Source organism: Lissotriton vulgaris, chromosome 5, assembly GCF_964263255.1.
Source record: "Lissotriton vulgaris chromosome 5, aLisVul1.2, whole genome shotgun sequence".
Classification (NCBI taxonomy): domain Eukaryota; kingdom Metazoa; phylum Chordata; class Amphibia; order Caudata; family Salamandridae; genus Lissotriton; species Lissotriton vulgaris.
Genome location: NC_141693.1, coordinates 72,983,539 through 73,004,326, shown reverse-complemented (window position 1 = coordinate 73,004,326; position 20,788 = coordinate 72,983,539). Strand labels below are relative to the sequence as shown.

The 20,788-nt window shown below is 45.4% G+C and overlaps 1 protein-coding gene across 1 annotated transcript in view; it reads left to right on the top strand.

Moving 5' to 3' along the window:
* The window catches only part of LOC147710219 (E3 ubiquitin-protein ligase TRIM39-like), a 216,471-nt gene that overhangs the window by 19,384 nt on the left and 176,299 nt on the right, over nt 1-20,788 (top strand). The window contains exon 2 of the mRNA XM_086920899.1: nt 12,861-12,956. Coding sequence (XP_086777025.1) covers nt 12,861-12,956 — 96 coding nt within the window. The remainder of the gene's footprint in view (nt 1-12,860; nt 12,957-20,788) is intronic.

Sequence of the window (20,788 nt, the reverse complement as noted above, 5' to 3'; positions counted from 1 at the left end):
CAAAGAAACAGTGTTACTGCTGGAGGGGGTGTGGCTGTACATACGTGTGCGCCCTGGAGAGCATGATTGGCAATATATGCTTGATTAGAAGGACGTAAAGAATAGCGGGCCTGCCGGGATTCGTACACCTTTTAGACTATTGGAGATCTCTGCAGTGGATGCAGTAGTCACCCTCACTCACCCTCACCCTCACTCACCCTCACTCACCCTCACTCACCCTCACTCACCCTCACTCACCCTCACTCACCCTCACTCACTCACCCTCACTCACCCTCACTCACCCTCACTCACCCTCACTCACCCTCACTCACCCTCACTCACCCTCACTCACCCTCACTCACCCTTACTCACCCTCACCCACCCTCACTCACCCTCACTCACCCTCAACCCCTCACCCTCACTCACCCTCAACCCCTCACTCACCCTCACTCACCCTCACTCACCCTCACCCACCCTCACCCTCACTCACCCTCAACCCCTCACCCTCACACAGTGCAATAGGTCTCAGAGCATTTGAGTTAGAGCTTTTAGAAATGTTTATGGCTTTTTTTATTTGTAATTCTTTAGCATTGGCTACAGGAAACAAAAATGCTAAAGATTTACAAAAAAACCCCATAAACAATTCTAAAAGCACTAACTCTAATGCTGCGAGACCTATTGCATTTCCAATGCTTGTTAACACTTGGAATCGTCCCGCAGTGGCCGCTGTATGCAAAGGACCCGCAGCGCGGGTAAATCAGCTGGGGAAGACCGCCGCAGGAGCGTCTCGCTCCCCTCTGACCTTTCAAGAGAGATGCGGCCGAGGAAACCCTGTGCGCGATGCTCGCGCTGCTCAGTAAACCCCAGGCCCCGCAGGGATGCATCGGCAAGCCGCGCGCACACCCCGGTTGACAGCGGGGTGTCACGGTCGGCCGACTAGCACAGAACAAAGCTATTGGAAGCCAAAAGTGCCAATAACAATAAATAACAGTGCAAACACAGCAATAATCAGCGCGACAATGCGTAGAATAACGCTCAAGCGGTATATATCAAATACATTAGCATAATCATAAGTTTATTGTAATACATTAGCATAATCATAAGTATCGAGTAAATGCTCTTAACTGGCTGCGTGAGCAGCAAAGAAAGAGGAGGATATCTGGTATTGACTGGCTCTTATGGGCTATAACAGGATGTGATGTGTTGTTTGCATCATGGGAAATGTAGTTTTTGATGTGTCATACAAATTTCATTGGCTGCTGTGTGTAGCAATAAATGAAAGAGAAAGTATAATACGAAGCCTCCGGTCCTGTAATAGAATCCAGCATCCCGGGTAGAACTCTGAGATCGTCTTCGAAGCAGCAGCAGGCGATTATTCCCAAGTTTTCCCTTGCCCGCAATGGTGGCCTCTCCTTCTAAGTACAGGCCTCCTGTCTGTGGAATTGCCTGCCATTGACACTTAGACAGGTGCATGATTTACTCATCTTCAGGAAGAGGCTGAAAACCTGGCTAATTTCAGCAATAGTCGAAAACCCCTCCCTCTTTTAGTATAGTTCAATATTCTGCCATGAGGTCTTTTTAGCGCCGGATACTCTTCTGAGTAGCCGTGCGCTTTTATAAATACCAATTTACATTACATTACCTGCAGAAGAGAGGTGTTATGTATGTATGCCATTTTATATTTTATGTATGCAAACTAATATTGCATTTGCTCTCGTGCTTTGTCTCGCTCTCCTCCTCGCTTCAAGATTGCTTCCACTGTCTTGGTGTTCTAGATTGTGGGACAGTTGGAGAGCTGAGGGAAGAGAGTGGAGGTGTTTCTCTGCTGCGCCATTTATCTTCAATAAATCACCATTTATTACTATTCTGCGTGATTCCATCTTTACAATTTGGCAACTTGTGACCAGAAGAACCTACGGAACCGAACTTCGTCTTACATGGATTGATTTTGAAGTATTTTACATCGTTTGGGTGCCACCTGCTGCCTATTCGACTGACTCGCCCACGTTTGTGTGTGGATCTTATACAAGTCGTATATGCCTGTTAACTTGAATTTATTTACTAAATATTCTCTTCCCGCTGCTAATTGTTTTTAGCAAACAAACTGCCACTCTTGCGCGAGCACCTTACCTCTTCTCCAAGAGTTTACAGCTCAGCAGAGTTCGCCTTGATGATTCTGCATTCTTTATCGAAGGACTGACGTGCGCATTACGTTCCTTGTGCACATTACGTGTGAGGTCATGTACTTTGACCCTTGCGTGCCGCCATTTTGGATGTGTATTTCGTTACACTTCGGTGACGCGCACACCTACTGATCATTAAGGCCGTGATCATTACGCGTTATTGCAGTCACTATTCTTTTGTAACGCGCGCACCTTCATCTCTGCTCATACATATTGTCTGCAATTATGTTTTGGACCAGCAGATGTTTATAAAGGTTTTGCATGCAGAATTCTCTCCAAGAAGTTAACGCTGAAGTGCACACCTGTAATTGAATTTCGTGCACGGTGATGTGCACACCTTTATTTAAATTTGATTATTATTAATATGTATTACATAAGGTGATGTGCACATTTTAAAGTGTATATTTTTACTTGCACAACTGACTCCAGTACAAGTTTATTCTTGACAATAGCTGCATTTTCTTTATTTTTTATTTTCTCTTCCAACATGACAAGTCAAAATTGTCCGTCCAACCTCCTCAAGCGTTTTGGCCTGCAGGATCTGAACCATGCATGAAATGGTCGGAATGGAAGGCTTACTTCCTTAACTTTATTGACACTATTGATGAGGAAGGAAAAAATGACACCTGATAGGAAAAAGAAACTTTTACTGCATTCTTTGGGTCCTGGTGGGCTTAAAGCTTATGAAGGGATGACAAAAGCTTTGGGTGGTGGTGATGTAAATGTTTTTGATGCTATTGTAAATGATTTCGATACTTATTTGCACCAAAAGTATGCATTGGTATTGTCAGATTTCGTTTTTTCCAACGTAAACAAGAAAGAAGTGAAACTGTTGATCAATATGTATCTGCACTGAGAAAACTTGCTGAGGATTGTAAGTTTGATCATTTGGTAGATCAGTTTATTAGAGATCAAGTTGTGATGCACAATAAGGATCCAGCTGTTCAAGACAGGATGCTAGGATGGGTGGCCGCTCATTTAGTGTTGCAGCGGCCAAACTTTGGAACTCCCTGCCTATTTCTCTGAGAAGCCACAAGGACTACCTGCCGTTTAGGAAAGCGTTGAAAACGCATCTCTTTCCGAAAATTGTCTGAGCAGTGAGAAGTGTAATCGTCCAGAAGTTCAAAGCGCCAGGATGCCCTCTGGGTGACAGGTCTGCGCTCTACAAGTACACAAAATAAATAAATAAATAAATAATGGTGATGCTGAACTTAAAGATGTTCTTAGTATTGTCAGGAAGGCTGAAATGTCAAGCCGTAGTGCAAAGTTACTTAAACAAGATGCTGCTATCGCTGAAACTTCTGCTGAAATTGTTAATAAGATTAAAGCAAAAGCATCTGGTTTTAAATCTTCAACTCCTGTTAGACATAAAGTGGAGTCATATATAAAAAAAGAGTTCGACCGCAATCCTAGTTTTAGATGTTTTAGGTGTGATAGCCCTTCACATTTAACCTCAAGCAAATTTTGCCCTGCTTTAAAGCAGCGTTGCTCCAGTTGTGGTATTGTGGGCCATTTTACCAGAGCATGCAAAAGGAAAGGGGGTGGTAAGAAAGTAAAGTGTTTAGACGAACCAGATTGTGAATCCAGTGATGGTGATGAGGGCATCAGGAAACTTACCATTAAGGATTCCTGTGATGAGTCTATTCACCATTTCATTTGGAACATAAATGATTTTGACAGCAAGTCGTGTAAAAAAACCCTTGTGTACCCCAATTATAGGAGGAGTTTCTTTTCAAATGTATGCAGACTCTGGTTCCCCTTACATGCTTATAGATGAGGCTACTTGGGAATCCCTTTTTGTCAAAAGATTAGGTAAAAAACTCTTTGTTTCAGATATTCAACCTGCGGGGTATTCTGGGGAGAAGATTGCTATGGTTGGATTCAGACCTTTTAGTTTTTAAGTTTAAGAATAGAGAAACTTCCAGGAAGTTGTATGTTGCTAAAAAAGGGCCAGCTGTCCTAGGTTGGAAGGATCAGGGCAAGTTAGACATAATTCTCAATCCTAATAGTCCTGAGCCCGTTATGGTTCTTAATGAAAATGATTTGATTTGTGAGGAGTTGTTAAAGAAATTTCCGAAAGTTTTTAATGGAAACATCGGTAACCTTAATGATTTTGAACACAAAATCGTATTAAAATCTAATGCTTGTCCTAAAGTGCACAAAGTGAGACACATTCCTATCCTTCTTAGGAATGATGTAGAGAAAGAATTGGATAAACTTGTTAAAGCTGATATAATTGAGCCTATAGAGTCTGCCGAGTGGATTTCTCCAATTGTAGTTGCCAGGCGTAGTAATGGCAAATTAAGATTATGCATTGACCTTAGGCATTTAAATAATAATATTGTGGTGGACAAATTTCCCCTTCCCAAAATTCCAGAAATGTTGTCGCTTGTGAGAGATGCTGAGTGGTTTTCGTCTATTGATTTATCTGCTGCCTACCATCAGATTTCATTAGCTGAGGAAAGCAAGCAATTGACAGCCTCCATCACGCCTTTTGGCTGTTTTCAATATAAACGGCTTCACTTTGGTTTGGCTTCTGCAGCTGTCATCTTTCAGAGGTTGATGTACCATCTGTTTGGTAAGATGAAAAACGTAAGGTGTTTTCAGGATGACATTCTTATCTTTGGTGTCGATAGGAATGAGCATGACAGAATTCTCAATGAGGTACTTTCCATTCTTGAATCCAAGGGCTTAACCGTTGAACATTCTAAATGCAAGTTTGCCGTGAAATCCATCACGTATTTAGGCCATACTCTTTCCAAAGAAGGGATTTCGCCTAAGTGTTCCTTGATTGAAGCCATTCGTGATGCTCCAAGTCCGTCGAACAAAGAAGTTCGATCTTTTTTAGGACTTCTTGAGTTCTACTCAAGATTTGTTAGAAATGTTTCTTCAAAAATGTATAACATCAGGCAACTTCTTAAAAATAGAGTTACGTTTTTCTGGAGTTCAGAATGTCAGGATGAGTTTTCTTCCATTAAATCTGCAATACTTGAAGCGCCTGCCCTTAAAGAATTTGATCCTGATTTAGAAAATGTTATCACGGTTGATGCTAGCAATAAGGGTTTAGGTGGTGTGTTATCACAAATAAGATCAGACGGTAAGGAGAATTCGTGGAGTATGCCTCACATGCTTTGTCCCCTTCGGAGGAGAAATTCTCTGTCATTGAAAAGGAAACCCTTGCCTGTACCTGGGCTTTGGATTATTTTAGATCTTTTGTTTGGGGTAGATTTTGCCAAGTACGCACTGACCATAAACCCCTGGTTAAATTGTTAACGACGGAGGGTATTCTTAACGCTTCCGCCAGAATTGCAAGATTATCCCTACGGTTACAAGATTATAATTATCAGGTTGTTTATGTACCTGGCAAGAAGAATGTTATTGCAGACTTCTTGTCAAGGTTACCTATGGAAATTTCTGAATGTGATTCTTCTGATTTGGAAGTAGAGCAGGTTGCTTTGGTGCTCAATGAGGGGATATCCAATTTCACTGAAGATGAATGGTTAACAAGTTACAATATGGATGTATCTTTGCAACAATTGTTAGGGTTCATTAACAATGGTTGGCTTTGTAAGAGTAATATTCCAAATTCGCTTAAAGCCTTTTGGGAAGTTAGACAAGAACTTTCTGTCACAAACTATTTTATTTTTAGAGGTGATAAAGTGGTTCCTCCTAGCTCCTTAAGAGTTAAAGTTGTCAACGTATACCATGTGGAACATTGTGGTATTATCAAAACTAAACAGAGAGTTAAACAATGGTTTTGGTGGCCTGGTGTAGATGTTTTGATTGAGAGAGTTGTGCGGGATTGTTTTGTTTGCTGCAATTCTGATAAATCTTTGGTTACCTTAAGACCTAAGTTAGGTGAGTCTTTCATTCCCAGTAAAGCCTGGCATACTGTGGCCATAGATATTATGGGTCCTATTGGTCCTGAGAACAAATATGTAATTGCACTCATAGATCTATTTTCTAGATGGCATCAAGATTGTTGGAAAAATTACTTCAAGTGAAGTTTTAAAATTTCTTAATAGAACTTTTGTTGAAGAAGGGTTGCCTGTTCAGGTTACTTCTGACAATGGTGTTCAGTTCATGTTCAACTTAATGCAACAGTTTTTTAAAAGAGTTGGTATCAAGCATAGAACCTCTTCTCTCTATAATCCTTCTAGTAATGGCATGATCGAAAGATTTAATAGAGTACTAAAGAACTCTATTCAGATGGCTTTGCAAAATCAATGTGATTGGGAGACTGATATATTTAAAACTATGTGGACCTACAGAACCACTCCTCACGATTCTTTGGGTATTTCTCCTTTTGATGTTATGGGGGGTCGGGGTGCAAGAACCAAATGTAATCCTGAATGGCTTTTAAAGGCTGCTTCTAGTACTATTCCTACTGAAGTTGTCAGGTCAAGAATGGTGGATAAGTGCAAAAAGTCCCATGATAAGTACAACTTGAAACATAACACCAAAACAGTCTCTGTCAATGTTGGTTCATGGGTCAGAGTTAAAAAACCTTGGAAGGTTTGTAAAGGTGAGAGTCAATTCTTTAAACCCTTAAAGGTTATCAAAGTCCTCAAAAATGCTGTTAAATGGTCAGATGGTAAAGGTTGGAATTTGAAAAGGGTAGCAATTTTTCTTCCTTCTTCAAAGTGGTCTGAGAAATCAGTACCTTTGGGGGCTACTCGCTCTCGCTCTTTTGATCCTTTTTCTGAGTGGGATGTTCCTTCTGATTCTTCCTATGTCAATTCTGATGCAGTTGTTGGGAATAGTGATGGTATTTTACCTCCTGGGGACACTGCTGATGTTGTTTTACCTTTTGATGACACTCAAGATTTGCAGATTGGTTCTGAACAAAATAAAATTGTTGTAAACCAGAAGCGTTTGGATAAGCGAGTTTGTTATAAACCTAAATGGATGTCAGATTATATTTGTTAGATGACGTTTTAGATGTCATTTTACATTTTTTTGATGATGTCAGATGATGTTGCAATGTTTTTGTTTTTTTTAAAGTTTTATAAGGGGGAAGATGTGTTATGTATGTATGCCATTTTATATTTTATGTATGCAAACTAATATCGCATTTGCTCTCGTGCTTTGTCTCGCTCTCCTCCTCGCTCCAAGATTGCTTCCACTGTCTTGGTGTTCTAGATTGTGGGACAGTTGGAGAGCTGAGGGAAGAGAGTGGAGGTGTTTCTCTGCTGCGCCATTTATCTTCAATAAATCACCATTTATTACTATTCTGCGTGATTTCATCTTTACAGGAGGCACCCAGGATTCCCTTCTCTGGCCTTGGCTTTCTCTTCAGTGCTGTGCAGAGCTCCTTGATGTCAGCAGGAGCACTGGATGTGCAGTAGAGCTCAGTTTATATCCTGTCCCAGGATTATTGGCTGCAATCCATCTGTCCAATCAGATTCATTGTTCACCCCAAATCTTTGAAGGGGTCCTTTGAAACTGTAGGTGAACTCCAAACAATCTCTCCTCCATTCAAGACAGATATTCAAGACAGACAGTGGCACGAGGCCTTGAAACCTTCTAATATAGGACAGGAGTTTGAGGAGCTGTGAGGGGGTCGGGTGAGACAACGAGAAGGGGGACTGGAGGCACTGACTACAACTAAGACTTTGATACTTCCTACAACAGAAAGCATTTCACACACACCGAGGTCCCCATCGCTGCACATGGGAATCTCACCTCACATGTCCACAAGCACTGCATCCTATGGACCTGGGCCTGAGCCTGACAGCACTGAGGCCCTCCTCATAGCAATAGAGCGCTATACAGATCTGTGTCACATCATGTATGCTACACATGTCATACATACAGATGGAGTCCAGAGATGACATACTACACAGAGTCAGAAGGTAGTATCAGTCACTCTCCTCTGAGTTTGAGGCAACATCTACTCCACTATATACTCGGCTGCCACAAACCTTAAGAAGTGTCATGGGCAGGTCGTTGGAAGAAGATCCATTTGGGTTAAAAGCAGGACAACTCTGGGTGGACCTCAATCTGCTCTGCTTGAGAGCAAGGGGGCTCCTGGTGCGGGTCCCCTCCATGAGAAGATATCCTGGGTCAGGATAGTAAAACGGAAGCAGTTTGTCACATGGACACTGCGCCTAAACCTTTGACAGTACTGTTCAGTCTCAATCTAACTGCTGCCATCCTGCCATACTCCATGCTTGGGTGGCTGTTCCTTGTTGCAGACTCTGCATCAGAATGTTGCCTGCTCTCTCACTTATCCTGCCTGTTCTCAGCTGCGCCACTGTATTAGGTTGGTGCATGCTCCCACTTGCAGACCCTGTGAAGGGCTGGTGTCTGCTCTCTCAGTCTGGCAGGTTGCTTGTCACAGACCCCTTTATGAGTCAGTTTCCTGTTTTGTGTTGCAGGCCCTGTAAGAGGCGGGTGTCTGCTCTCTCAGTCTGGCAGGTTGCTTGTCACAGACCCCTTTATGAGTCAGTTTCCTGTTTTGTGTTGCAGGCCCTGTAAGAGGCGGGTGTCTGCTCTCTCAGTCTGGCAGGTTGCTTGTCACAGACCCCTTTATGAGTCAATTGCCTGTTTTGTGTTGCAGACCCTGTAAGAGTCTTGCTTCAGACCTTGTAAAGGCTGGAACCTGCTCTGTTGCAGACTCGCTCAGCGGACAACAGTCTGACTCCTGTCATAGACCATGAAAGGGCTTGATGTCTGCGCTCACCCTCTCTCGCTGCCTCTTTCTTGTCTTCTACTCTATATGGTGCCTGCTGTCTGTTCTCTCTCTCACACCCTGTATGAGGCTGGCACCTGTTCTCTTGCTGTGATTGTCTGTTTTATGTGGCAAACACAAATGGGGCACATGCTTGCTGTCACTTTGGATCTCTGTTTTCTCTGTTTCAGACCCTTTATGAGGCTGGTTGCTGTCCTGTTGTCTTCCTCTGTATGTTCTCTGTCACAGACCCTGCCTGTGTTTGATGCCTGCACTCTTCCTCTGTCTGTTCTCTGTCAAAGACCCTGCCTGTCGTTGGTCCATGCACTCTTCCTCTGTCTGTTCTTTGTCGGAGACCCTGTAGGTCTCTGGTAACTGCTCTCTCAATGTGTCTATTCTCTGTCACCAACCCTGTAGGAGGCTGGTACCTGCTCTCTTCCTGTGTCTGTGCTCTGTTACAGACCATGTACATGTTTGGTACACACACTCTTGTTTTTGTTGTCTGTTCTCTGTCACAGACCCTGCCGGGTGTTGGTGGCTGCACTCTTCCTGTGTCTGTTCTCTGCCACAGACCCTGCCTGGGGTTGGTGCCTGCACTCTTCCAGTGTCTGTTCTCTGTCAAAGGCCCTGCCTGTGGTTGGTGCCTGCACTCTTCCTCTGTCTGTTCTCTGTCACAGACCCAGCCTAAGTATGGTGCCTGCACTCTTCATGTGTCTGTTCTCTGTCACAGACCCTGCCTGTGTCTGGTGCCTGCACTCTTCTTTTGTCTGTTCTCTGTCAAAGACCCTGCCTGGGGTTGGTGCCAGCTCTCTTCCTGTGTCTGTTCTGTCACAGACCCTGCCTGGGGTTGGTGCCTGCATTCTTCCTGTGTCTGTTCTATGTCACGGACCCTGCCGGGGGTTGGTGGCTGCACTCTTCCTGTGTCTGTTCTCTGCCACAGACCCTGCCTATGGTTGGTGCCTGCACTCTTCCTGTGTTTGTTTTCTGTCAAAGACTCTGCCTGGGGTTGGTGCCTGGTTTCTTCCTGTGTCTGTCTGTTCTCTGTCACAGACCCTGCCTGGGGTTGGTGCTGCACTCTTCCAGTGTCTGTTCTCTGTCAAAGACCCTGCCTGTGGTTGGTGCCTGCACTCTTCCTGTGTCTGTTCTCTATCACAGACCCTGCCTGTGTCTGGTGCCTGCACTTTTCTTATGTCTGTTCTCTGTCAAAGACCCTGCCTGGGGTTGGTGCCAGCTCTCTTCCTGTGTCTGTTCTCTTTCACAGACCCTGCCTGGGGTTGGTGGCTGCACACTTCCTGTGTCTGCTCTCTGTCACAAACCCTGCCTGTGGTTCGTGCCTGCACTCTTCCTCTGTCTGCTCTCTGTCACAGACCCTGTCTGGGGTTGGTGCCTGCATTCTTCCTGTGTCTGTTCTCTGTCACAGACCCTGCCTGGGGTTGGTGGCTGCACTCTTCCTGTGTCTGTTCTCTGTCACAGACCCTGCCTGTGGTTTGTTCCTGCACTCTTTGCGTGTCTGTTCTCTGTCAAAGACCCTGCCTGGGGTTGGTGCCTGCTCTCTTCCTATGTCTGTCTGTTCTCTGTCACAGACCCAGCCTGGGGTTGGTGGCTGCACGCTTCCTGTGTCTGTTCTCTGTCACAGACCCTGCCTGTGGTTCGTGCCTGCACTCTTCCTCTGTCTGCTCTCTGTCACAGACCCTGTCTGGGGTTGGTGCCTGCATTCTTCCTGTGTCTGTTCTCTGTCACAGACCCTGCCTGGGGTTGGTGGCTGCACTCTTCCCGTGTCTGTTCTCTGTCACAGACCCTGCCTGTGGTTTGTTCCTGCACTCTTTGCGTGTCTGTTCTCTGTCAAAGACCCTGCCTGGGGTTGGTGCCTCCTCTCTTCCTATGTCTGTCTGTTCTCTGTCACAGACCCAGCCTGGGGTTGGTGCCCGCTCTCTTGTTTTGGTTGTGTGCTCTCTGTCACAGACCCTGCCTGGGGTTGGTGCCTGCACTCTTCCTGTGTCTGTCTGTTTTCTGTCACAGACCCTGCCTGGGGTTGGTGCCTGCACTCTTCCTGTGTCTGTCTGTTCTCTGTCACAGGCCCTGCCTGGGGTTGGTACCTACTCTCTTCCTGTGTTTGTTCTCTGTCACAGACTCTGCCTGGGGTTTGTGCCTGCACTCTTCCTGTGTCTGTTCTCTGTCACAGACCCTGCCTGGGGTTGGTGCCTGCACTCTTCCTGTGTCTGTCTGTTTTCTGTCACAGACCCTGCCTGGGGTTGGTACCTACTCTCTTCCTGTGTTCTCTGTCACAGACCCTGCATGTGGCTTGCACCTGTTTAGAACGAGGTTCTGATATGTTTATTCAGTCAATGAGATGTAGATGTAACACATTCAAGAACAGAGCCAAAACACTGACACCATCGTCTGTGTCCTTCTCTGTGATACTTAGGGCTGGTGCTTAGAATCTGGATGTGTGTGGCTGGTATTAGCAAATAATAATGGCCTAAGACAGGGCTGTGCACTTGCCCCGCTTCTTTTTGTCATATTTTTTGCAGATCTGCCATCTACTCTGGTGACTGACAGAAGTGCTAGCCCAGAAGTGAATGGGAAGCAATTATCCTGTCTACTGTATGCCGAAGATTTAGTAATTCTCGATCAGACTGAGATGGGTCTACCAAGGAAGCGAAATGCTTTTAGTAAAAATTGTGCGACAAAACGACTAACAGTAAACATGGATAAAATGAAAATCCTGTGTTTTGGAAAGAGAGATTAGAAATTCAATTGGTATTTGGGGCAAACTAAATTATATATTGTCAATGAGTACAAAAATCTTGGAATATGTTTTGACAAGTCACTAAAGTGGGGTATACACTTGGAGGCACAGAAAGTAAAAGCCCAAGCATCTGTATGTGGGCTGAAAAAATTTAATTGCAGTTATTGTGATATGTCCCATAGGCCATTGTTGTAGGCCTATAATGCAATGAATCCCCCGCAACGTCAGTATGAAGCAGAAATTCTCTGCCTAGGCAGTAAAAGTACCTGGGATAGCGAGGAGCATAAATGCATAAAATCGTTATTGTTACTTCCTAGCTCATCAATGAATCAGGAAATTACATTGGAGTTAGGAATGACTTCATGGAATGTACAGGTGCAAGTGGGTCTACTTAGATTCTGGAAACGTTTGGGGATAGGAGTAGATACGAAAGTGTCACGATGGTGTATAAAGGAGATTCAGCATAGTGAATTAAAATGGGCCAAGGCGACAAGAAAGAAAGTCTACACCATTTGTAAAAAGTTGATGGTGAAAATCGATCCGCAGACTGCATATAGATGAAACAAAGAGTGTACTCCGATCTTTAGGGAAGGAAACGTCTAGATTGATCGAAATGGAGTACCTGATAAAGAAAGAATCTGTGAAGTTTATGAGAAATTGTTGGGTGAAAGAAATCTGATACCCTTATCTAGACACACTACCTAACCAATGGCTTAGAATGGAAGTACTAAGGTTGAAAATTGGTGTCAATCCTGCTATGATAAATGGTAAAATAAAAACAGAATTGATGCGACCTGATGGTAAATGCACATGAAGGATGGGTATGAAATGTAATAGTTTACACATCCTAATCAACTGTTAAAAATTGTTAGCTCAGCGAAAACAGTTTTTACGCCCACATTTCTTCAAATATGGTACTAGGTCACGTATACAAGCAATTGAACTTCTCACTGATATGATAAATCTTAATGGAGCTTTTTGACAAAATTGGGAGGAAATATATGAAAATCAGGCTCTCAGAACAGCGCAGGATGATGAATTTGTAATTATTCTAGAATATTTATATAAAATGTCATGTTTTTATGTGGTTTAAAGACAAACTGTCCAAATAAACTTTATTTTTTACTTGACTTGTGTAGCTGGTACTTACATTATTAATGTATGACTGGTACGTACCATTTGGGTACATGTGGCAGGTACTGTAGTGGCTCTGTTTTGTAAGTAAGACAGCACTCTACGGATCTACACTTATTTTTTTGCACTCTCATCTCTGCAGGTAAAACTTCAAGAGTGGCTGCGTCTTCTGAAGAAAGAGGAAAAATATTTTGTGGAGTCTAAAGTCAAGGACGAGGAACAATATAAAACGATGAGGGTGAGTGGCTGCAGTCAGTGCTGTGTCTCTGTATATGTCTGTGCCCATGTCTTTTTGTGACCTCCTATAGTTCACGACACACAGAGGCTGGTGAGTCGCCCTACAGACTGGGTCATGTTCCCCCCCAAATAAATATACTGACTGGAGTCACTGCACTTGGATATTGGAGCTGAAATCAGCCAAGGGCTCGTCCTAAAATACATAAAAACAAGAATTACTTTTCTGACCTTAAGGTATTACTTACATACTTACACGATGTGTGTTTGTGTGCGCAGGTGTGGCATTGTCTGGCTGCGAGTACGTACCAGCGTGTGTGTGTGCATATGTGTGTGTGTGTATGTTTATGCTTAGGTGTACGTGTCTCAGTGTGTGTTCATGTATGGATGGCCCTCGACTTATCTTTGGGAGTGCATGCATGTCTGCGCATCTATTTGTCTGTCTTTTTATGGGCTTGGATTAGTGCTTGTGTGTGTCTGCATTTATGGGCTTTGAGACACAGAGTATGCAAATACATGTGCGTGTCTACGTGCATGTATGGTTGAGGGTTGTGTATGCTTTAATCTGGATTTATTGGCTGTGAGTTTGTACCTACATAAGTGAATGCCTGCCTATGAGTATGTTTATGTTTATTATGTTTATGTTTATTAAAACTTTTATAGCGCGCTCTGTTACCACGGGGTATCCTGGCGCGGTGAGTGAATTGAGAACATAATTGCTGATCAGAGCCTGGGTGAACTACAAGAGAGGGGCGTTGAACAAGTGGGTTTTGAGATCTTTCTTAAACACAGAGATAGTTGGCGAGGCTCTGAGGGAGAGGGGGAGAGCATTCCAGGCAGAGGCCGCTTTAACTGAAATGGATTGACCACCCATACGTGCATATTTAAATTTAGGGGTGGTTAGAAGACATAGATTGGCCGATCGAAGGGCACGGTTGGGAGTGTAAAATGAAAACCTTTTCTGCAGATATGTTGGTCCCTGGCCATGAACAGCTCTGAATGCCAACACAAGAATTTTAAACAGAATTCGATGCGGTACTGGTAGCCAGTGCAGACTGCGTAAGTGGCTACGCACGCTTGACCTCCTTGGTAGAGAGAAAAGCAGACGTACTGCAGCGTTTTGAATCACCTGTAGGCGGTGAACCATGTACGCAGGTAGACCACTAAATAAGGCATTGGCGTAGTCGAGCCAGGATAGGATCAGAGCTCGAAGGACAGACTCCTTGGCTGCCCTAGGCATGTATTTCACACGGTCTGGTGGCATTTGTCAGTGTGTAAATACATGTGTGCATTGTGTATGTATATGCATAAGTCTGGAGTTACACAACAGTGAGATTTTATATGCATCTGAGTGTGAGTCTATATATGTATGGATGTGCGTCTCTATGAGTCTGTGCATGCATGGACTGAAGTTATCCATTTGGGAGTTTGTACAAGATTTGTGTGAGTGTGCAAATTAATGTGTGCATCTGTAAGAGTGTGCACTTCTGTAGGGTTGTGTATGATTGGATCAGGAGTTATCTATCCATCTATCAGACCAAGCAAGCCTGGTGTAAGCCCCTTCCTAAGCAAAGGTTTTTGCTATGTAATTGTGCTACGGTATTGACATCCAGGATCGCGAGGAGACCGCAATAGGTGCAGAAGGCGAACGTCCCGTCTTGACAAATGTGTTACTAAATACGGGCGCCCCTCCCATGACCTGAAAACGGCTACAAGTAACACGTAGCTAGTGTTTTTTCCAGTGGGTCTGTTTTTTCCAGTGAGTCCGTAAGTACACCGACACCACTCATCACACAACACACCTTAGCGCGTGTGTTGATAATACGAAAAACGTGGCTTATTTTTGCCACACCCTCACTACATTCACCTGGTCCTGACGAAAGCCTCCCACCTTTTTAAGAGGCTGAAACATGTAGACCAACCACAGTGACAACCTAGATCAATTTATCTCAAAGTTATCCTCTTCCTTTATTAACCTGGTCCTGGGCCGCTGGGAATAAAGTTTTTATTCGGTAAGGATTCCCAGAGACGATTTTAACTCGCGCCACTTTTTTCACAGCCACACAAATCCAGCTCCGCTGTAATCAGGGGTTGTAGCACAACTGGGTGGCATTCGGCTACCCAGTTAAGACCCCAATGTTGAAGCATGACACCAACTAGGTTGGTGGGTGAGGGGTCTTTTAATAAATCTAATGGGTTTCTGGCACTCATACAAATATAAACACCAGTGAATCGCAGTTGTTAGTGGGTCCGTCCCTTGTGTTTTCTGTACGGTATTGTATATACATCATGAAACCACAGAACATCCAACAGAGTTCATATAAGTAATAAGGAGAGCATGAAAACTCCAACATTGTGTAGATTGGTATTTATTCCACAAATAGTTCATTAAACCAAATGCCGTCTAATCTTAGCACGTTTTGTGACATGTACATTCCCTTCTTCAGGACATTTGCTTTTCTAATGACATGGGTACAGCTCAGCTTCACCGCTGACTTTGGACATTCTCTGTTCTGTTCAATCCACAAAGTTTTTCTGCAACATTCTAATTAATCGGCCATAGTTTGACGTGTCAAATTTTATGCCTTCATTAGACTTCTCTTACAGGGATAGGCCACAGCTGACTGGAATGTCCCAGGATAACTAGTGCACTTAACCCTACCTCAGAATGGAAGAAAGGGCAGGCCTGTAACGTGGAAGCCCCTTCAGCAGTGGTGCACATTTATCACCTCTCTGACACTGCCATTGGTTATGATATTTAAGTGTTCAACAGGGGCATCTGTAGTGATACAGTTAACAAGGGTGTTGTAGGAAGTTGGAATCTGACTATATGGTTGCCCCCACTATTTTCCTGGTGTTTTGCTGGTTTTCGACTTAGTTGGACTGGGACCCTGCTAATCAGGGCCCCAGTCTATCTGCTTTCTCTATAAAAAGAACTCCATGTACTTTAGGTACATACCAGATTGGGTATTAGGTCACCTGTGTGGGTCCCTGTATAGTGTACCATAGGTACCCAGGGCATAGGTGTATCCAAGGCCTACCAGGGGCTGCAGCATGTATTATGCCACCCCTGGCTGGCCCTCCAAACTGACACCACAGGTCTGTTCACTCAGCCTGGGTAAGGTGGTGTAATCACCCCTTACTTAGATATAGTATACCTATATCTACCTATATATATAGACCCATATACACCTATAAGCCACTCCTATGGTAGGCCTCGACAATCCTAGAGGCAGAGTGCTTGGTTTTATGTGAGAGAGAGCCCTAGCATGAGCGGAGCCCCTCTGCAGCTTTCAGAACCATCTCCGTATAGCTGTTCTATGATATAGCCATACCATATACTCTTAAGTGCATTATAATCCTCGCGGTTAATGCTAACTTTGGATTGGCTTTATCAAAACATGTCGTGTAAGGTGTCAAACACATTGGAATACTACCCTCCCCCCCCTCTAGAGGGAGAAGACATGTAGTTACTGTGAAACCCGGTAAAAGTTAAACAGAGCCCCAACATCAAAAAAAAAATGAGTCTGACCTGCTGCTGGACGAAACTCCGGCAGGGAAGGCTTGGACAATAGGTTTCCTGTCCAGGGAGGTGCTAGTGTTGTGTAGCATTTTAGGACCCTATTGTAATTTTCCCGATTCATGCCCTTATATAGGTATAAATCACCATATCCTTATATAGGTATAGAAATCATTACCATATTTAGACATAGCGCATGCAGTCCAAATACAGCAGGGCTACTTCCACTAGTTCCGAAAATCCACAACGATTTCTTGGAAAATTCGCCTTCAGCAGTCAGGGACTTCCCCTTGCTTGAATATTGATTTGTCCAAGAACTCATGGAGTTTTCAAAGAACTGAGACTCTTTGATGACGTTATTATGTCCAACTTTACGTCAAACTTGGCACCTTCAAGCAGCCGTGGTGCGTCCATTGGGACGTAGGGGCGTAGCCCTACCAGCCACCATGGACCCGCATCGCGGCTGCCGGCCGCAATCCTAGTATCTGACTTTTAAATACAGCAGCCGGCGTGAATTGCGCAGGGGGGTGGTCTGCTGCAGCTTGAGTGACAGTCCACACTCAAGCTGCAGCAGACCGTAGTGCGCAGTGACAGTCCCGCTGGGGAACTTAGAGTGCGCATGCTTGGGAAAGTTGGCAACTTTCGCAAGCATGCGCACTGTAAGTTCCCCAGCGGGACCCAGGGGTGCTTGTTTGGTGCCACAACCCGGGTTTCCAAAGGGCGACAGGGCGAGCAGCAAATGTGCCCCCCTAGCCAATCCTAGCGCTGAATGCAGTGCCAGGATTGGCTGGTCCACCGGCAGCATCCATCATTGGATGCCGCGCGTGGTGGGGGTGGGACATCCTGTCAAGGAAGAGCTCTGCCTCTGTCGCGGTCGGCGTCTCTTTCGTGTGCTCCAGAGACGCATGGTATATAAACAGGTAAGTTGCCAACTTCACCACCTCCTCCTGCTTCAGCGTATAGTAAATGACAGGTGTTAATATATTTCCTATTTTTAACCTGCCAGGATGACCAAATGTGTGTCGGAATTGTCTGTTACCTTCCTAGACTCTGGCCGATGATTAACACTTCCATTTCCTGTCGCCGTATCCTTCAAACCTGGACAGATGAGTGCCATAAAATAGTATGCCTCCCCCCCCGCACCACCACCCCCGGCCAGCACTACATGCAAAGATCACAGAAGACGCCGAGTGCTCAATGGATTTATCCGCATTTTCGTTGGGCTTTTGCTAACAATAACTCACCCTTCAGCACGTAAAAGGTTCTGCATTACTCGGCTGCGAAGATAAAAATTATTTTGGATAAAAATAAAATAGCTACCTGGAGTGTTTTTTGCTTCATAATATATATGATCCATGTTGTGTCCCGATATTTATCTAGAAGCAAACACATGTCAACAACATTGAGCATTTAGTGTTTGTAAATTCGAATTCAACAGTTTCGAATAATGGTGCTGGTTCTGTCGCTCACATTGCTGTTGTGGTTTGAACTGTCATCTCTCTTTTGCACTCAGTGTGGCAGCGCCGGGTTTGTGGCTTCATCATGGTTTTCAACCGGGTTGTTTTGCTGTGACCTGTGGTGGTAAATGCCATGCCTGGTGCACTGCACTGGCCCAGGGCTGCTCCCTGGGGATGAACCGGAGGCTCTTCCCAGACCTCAGATTTCTTCGTGTAGTCTTTTTTCTTATCCTCTCCTTCAATATCTGGGGTAAAAACCCACTTGGTCAGACCTTCACATTCCTATTTGACCCTTCCTTGCCCTATTTGCCGCCAGGCCTCTGGGATGCTGGCACACAGGCTGTGTAAGTTATGTCTCAACTGTAGTGATGTGACACTGTTGATTGCTGCCGGCCCCCGGGTTGTAGGCGATAAGAGCTGTGTGCAATTTGGATATGCAATAAAGTATAAAGTTAACAATAAAAACCCACTTGGTAAGATTCTTATTTCACTGCAGTTAAGTTCCATGAGGTTGCGTTTTCTGGTTAGGTAGGGGTGCAGAGGAACTTTACATTTTGCTAAAATTAACTGGAGAACGTGACAAAAAGATGCAGAGTGAATAAATAAGCTAAGGATGTTTGCTTCACTGTTTCGAACTGCCAACTTGTATGGTATTTAGTGGTTTCATTTCATTACCAAATCAACGGTGCTTCAATATTAATTTGAATTCAGATGTTATTGCAATTGACTAATTTGTATGATAAAAAACTATATATAAAGTGTAGTCTTTAGCGCGTCACCGGCATTTGCACCGTCACAGCCTGCACTTGGGCTTTAATGTGCCACCGGCCCTTACACCGTCTCAATCTTTAGGCAGACAGCCCTTCCACCATCACAACCTTCACGCAGTCTTTAACGCGCCACCAGTCCTTCAGCGTGACCTTCACGAAGTCTTTAACTCGCCACGGCCCTTCCACCATCACAACCTGTACGCAGTCTGAGTCTTTAACGCGCCACCAGCCCTGCATCGTGACATTCACACAGTCTTGAACGCGCCAGGAATCCTTGCACCATCACAACCTGCTCTGACAACTTTTGCCCCTTTTGGCCCTTTATATTCACCCTTTCCTTGAGTGGCGGGCACTTCTACACTCAGATAAGTGTGCAGCCGAAGTGCAATGTTGCCTTTTCTTTTCAAAAATCATTTAAAATGCCTTTTTTGCTGTTGTAAATATAGATTGTCGAGATGCTGGAAATGTTTAGTGCTGAGCTGCACCGAAAATAAACAGCCCTGAGCTGGACATGTCACTGTTTAGACTGCGCATATCTGGGCAGGGCCACGGAAACTTGCAGGCGCAGCCATGTTCTGAAAGTTGGACGGGAAGGTGCTGCCGCGGACAGCCCCGGATTGACGCATCGTCTTGTCTGGGTATTTGTAGCACTCAATCAAGGGCCAAAGGGCTATCAGGGCAGCTCCGGCTGCGCTTCGAAGCCCGACATTCTGTTGTGAGCAGCGCCAGAAGCTGCTTAGCCCTTCTCGAGACGCGCGGTTTTTGCAGATTTTTATACGCGAACTCTACCCGTAGGTATTGGAACGCATCACACGAGCCCTAGTTACATTGCACAAGGACTGTCTTCCCTCGGAAAAGGATGCGCTGGAAGTGTTCACGTTTAATGCACACTTCAGTGAGTGCGTAGCACTGTCGCAGGAAAGATCCACAAGGGCTCACAGAGACACAAGCCACATAGACACCTTGACCCCAAGCTCTCCTCCCAGCCCCTGGCATGCTCTGTCCCCTGGAGATACATGCAGGCCTCGAGTCGGGGTACCACGCGGGTGGACGGCGTCCCCCCACTTATTTTACCGGGTGGACGCCGTTCCCCCTGCCAAATAGCTGGACTTCACTCTTTGGCCTCTCTGTGACCAGATTGGATCTCTCCCAGAGAGGCCAAGCGCTTTACAAGTGATTTCAGAGTAAGCTAACGCAACAGAGAACAGGCAGTGGAATCTGACCCTGTGACCATAGGGCTGAGAGGTAGCATGAGCCACCGAGCGTGGAACAATCGCATCTAAGGGATGAGCGAGGGGAGGCAATGAGCCCGCTGGTGCAAGCCACCTTTCGTGACATCACTTCTGGTTGTGGCGTCGAGGTTTCCTCCCTGCCCCTCACACGCTCAGCGGCCTCGCGGAAGGATGCACCGAAGGCCTTCGTGTTCAATGTTAATATAAGTTCCATCATACGGAGGATGGTGATGCTAACGAGGAAGACGGAGCAGTCGTGTCATGGTCAACGAACCACAATCACAGCGTTGTCTGGTTACACACAAGGCCTGCAACTGCTGTCTGTCTAACTCCTTATCCTGCTCGTTGTTGCTCCGGTGTGTCAGGCACCTCTCTGCCAGCATGCTCCGGAACCTGTGTCTCTGTTCAACACCCACACGCGCATGCGCACACACCCCACCGTGTGCTCTCCGGTGTGTTAGGCACCTCTCTGCCAGCGTGCTCCGGTACCTTGCACCCACCTGTGTCTCTGTTCAACACCCACGCGCGCATGCGCACACACCCCACCGTGTGTCAGGCACCTCTCTGCCAGCGTGTTCCGGTACCTTGCATCCACCTGTGTCTCTGTTCAACACCCACGCGCGCATGCGCACACACCCCACCGTGTGCTCTCTGGTGTGTCAGGCACCTCTCTGCCAGCGTGCTCCGGTACCTTACACCCACCTGTGTCTCTGTATAACACCCACACGCGCATGCGCTCACACCCCACCGTGTGTCAGGCACCTCTCTGCCAGCGTGTACCGGTACTTCGTGAAAGGCACAGGCGCGGTGCGTCCATTGGGGTGTGATCTCTCGCTCGCGTGATTTTCTCCTGCCCC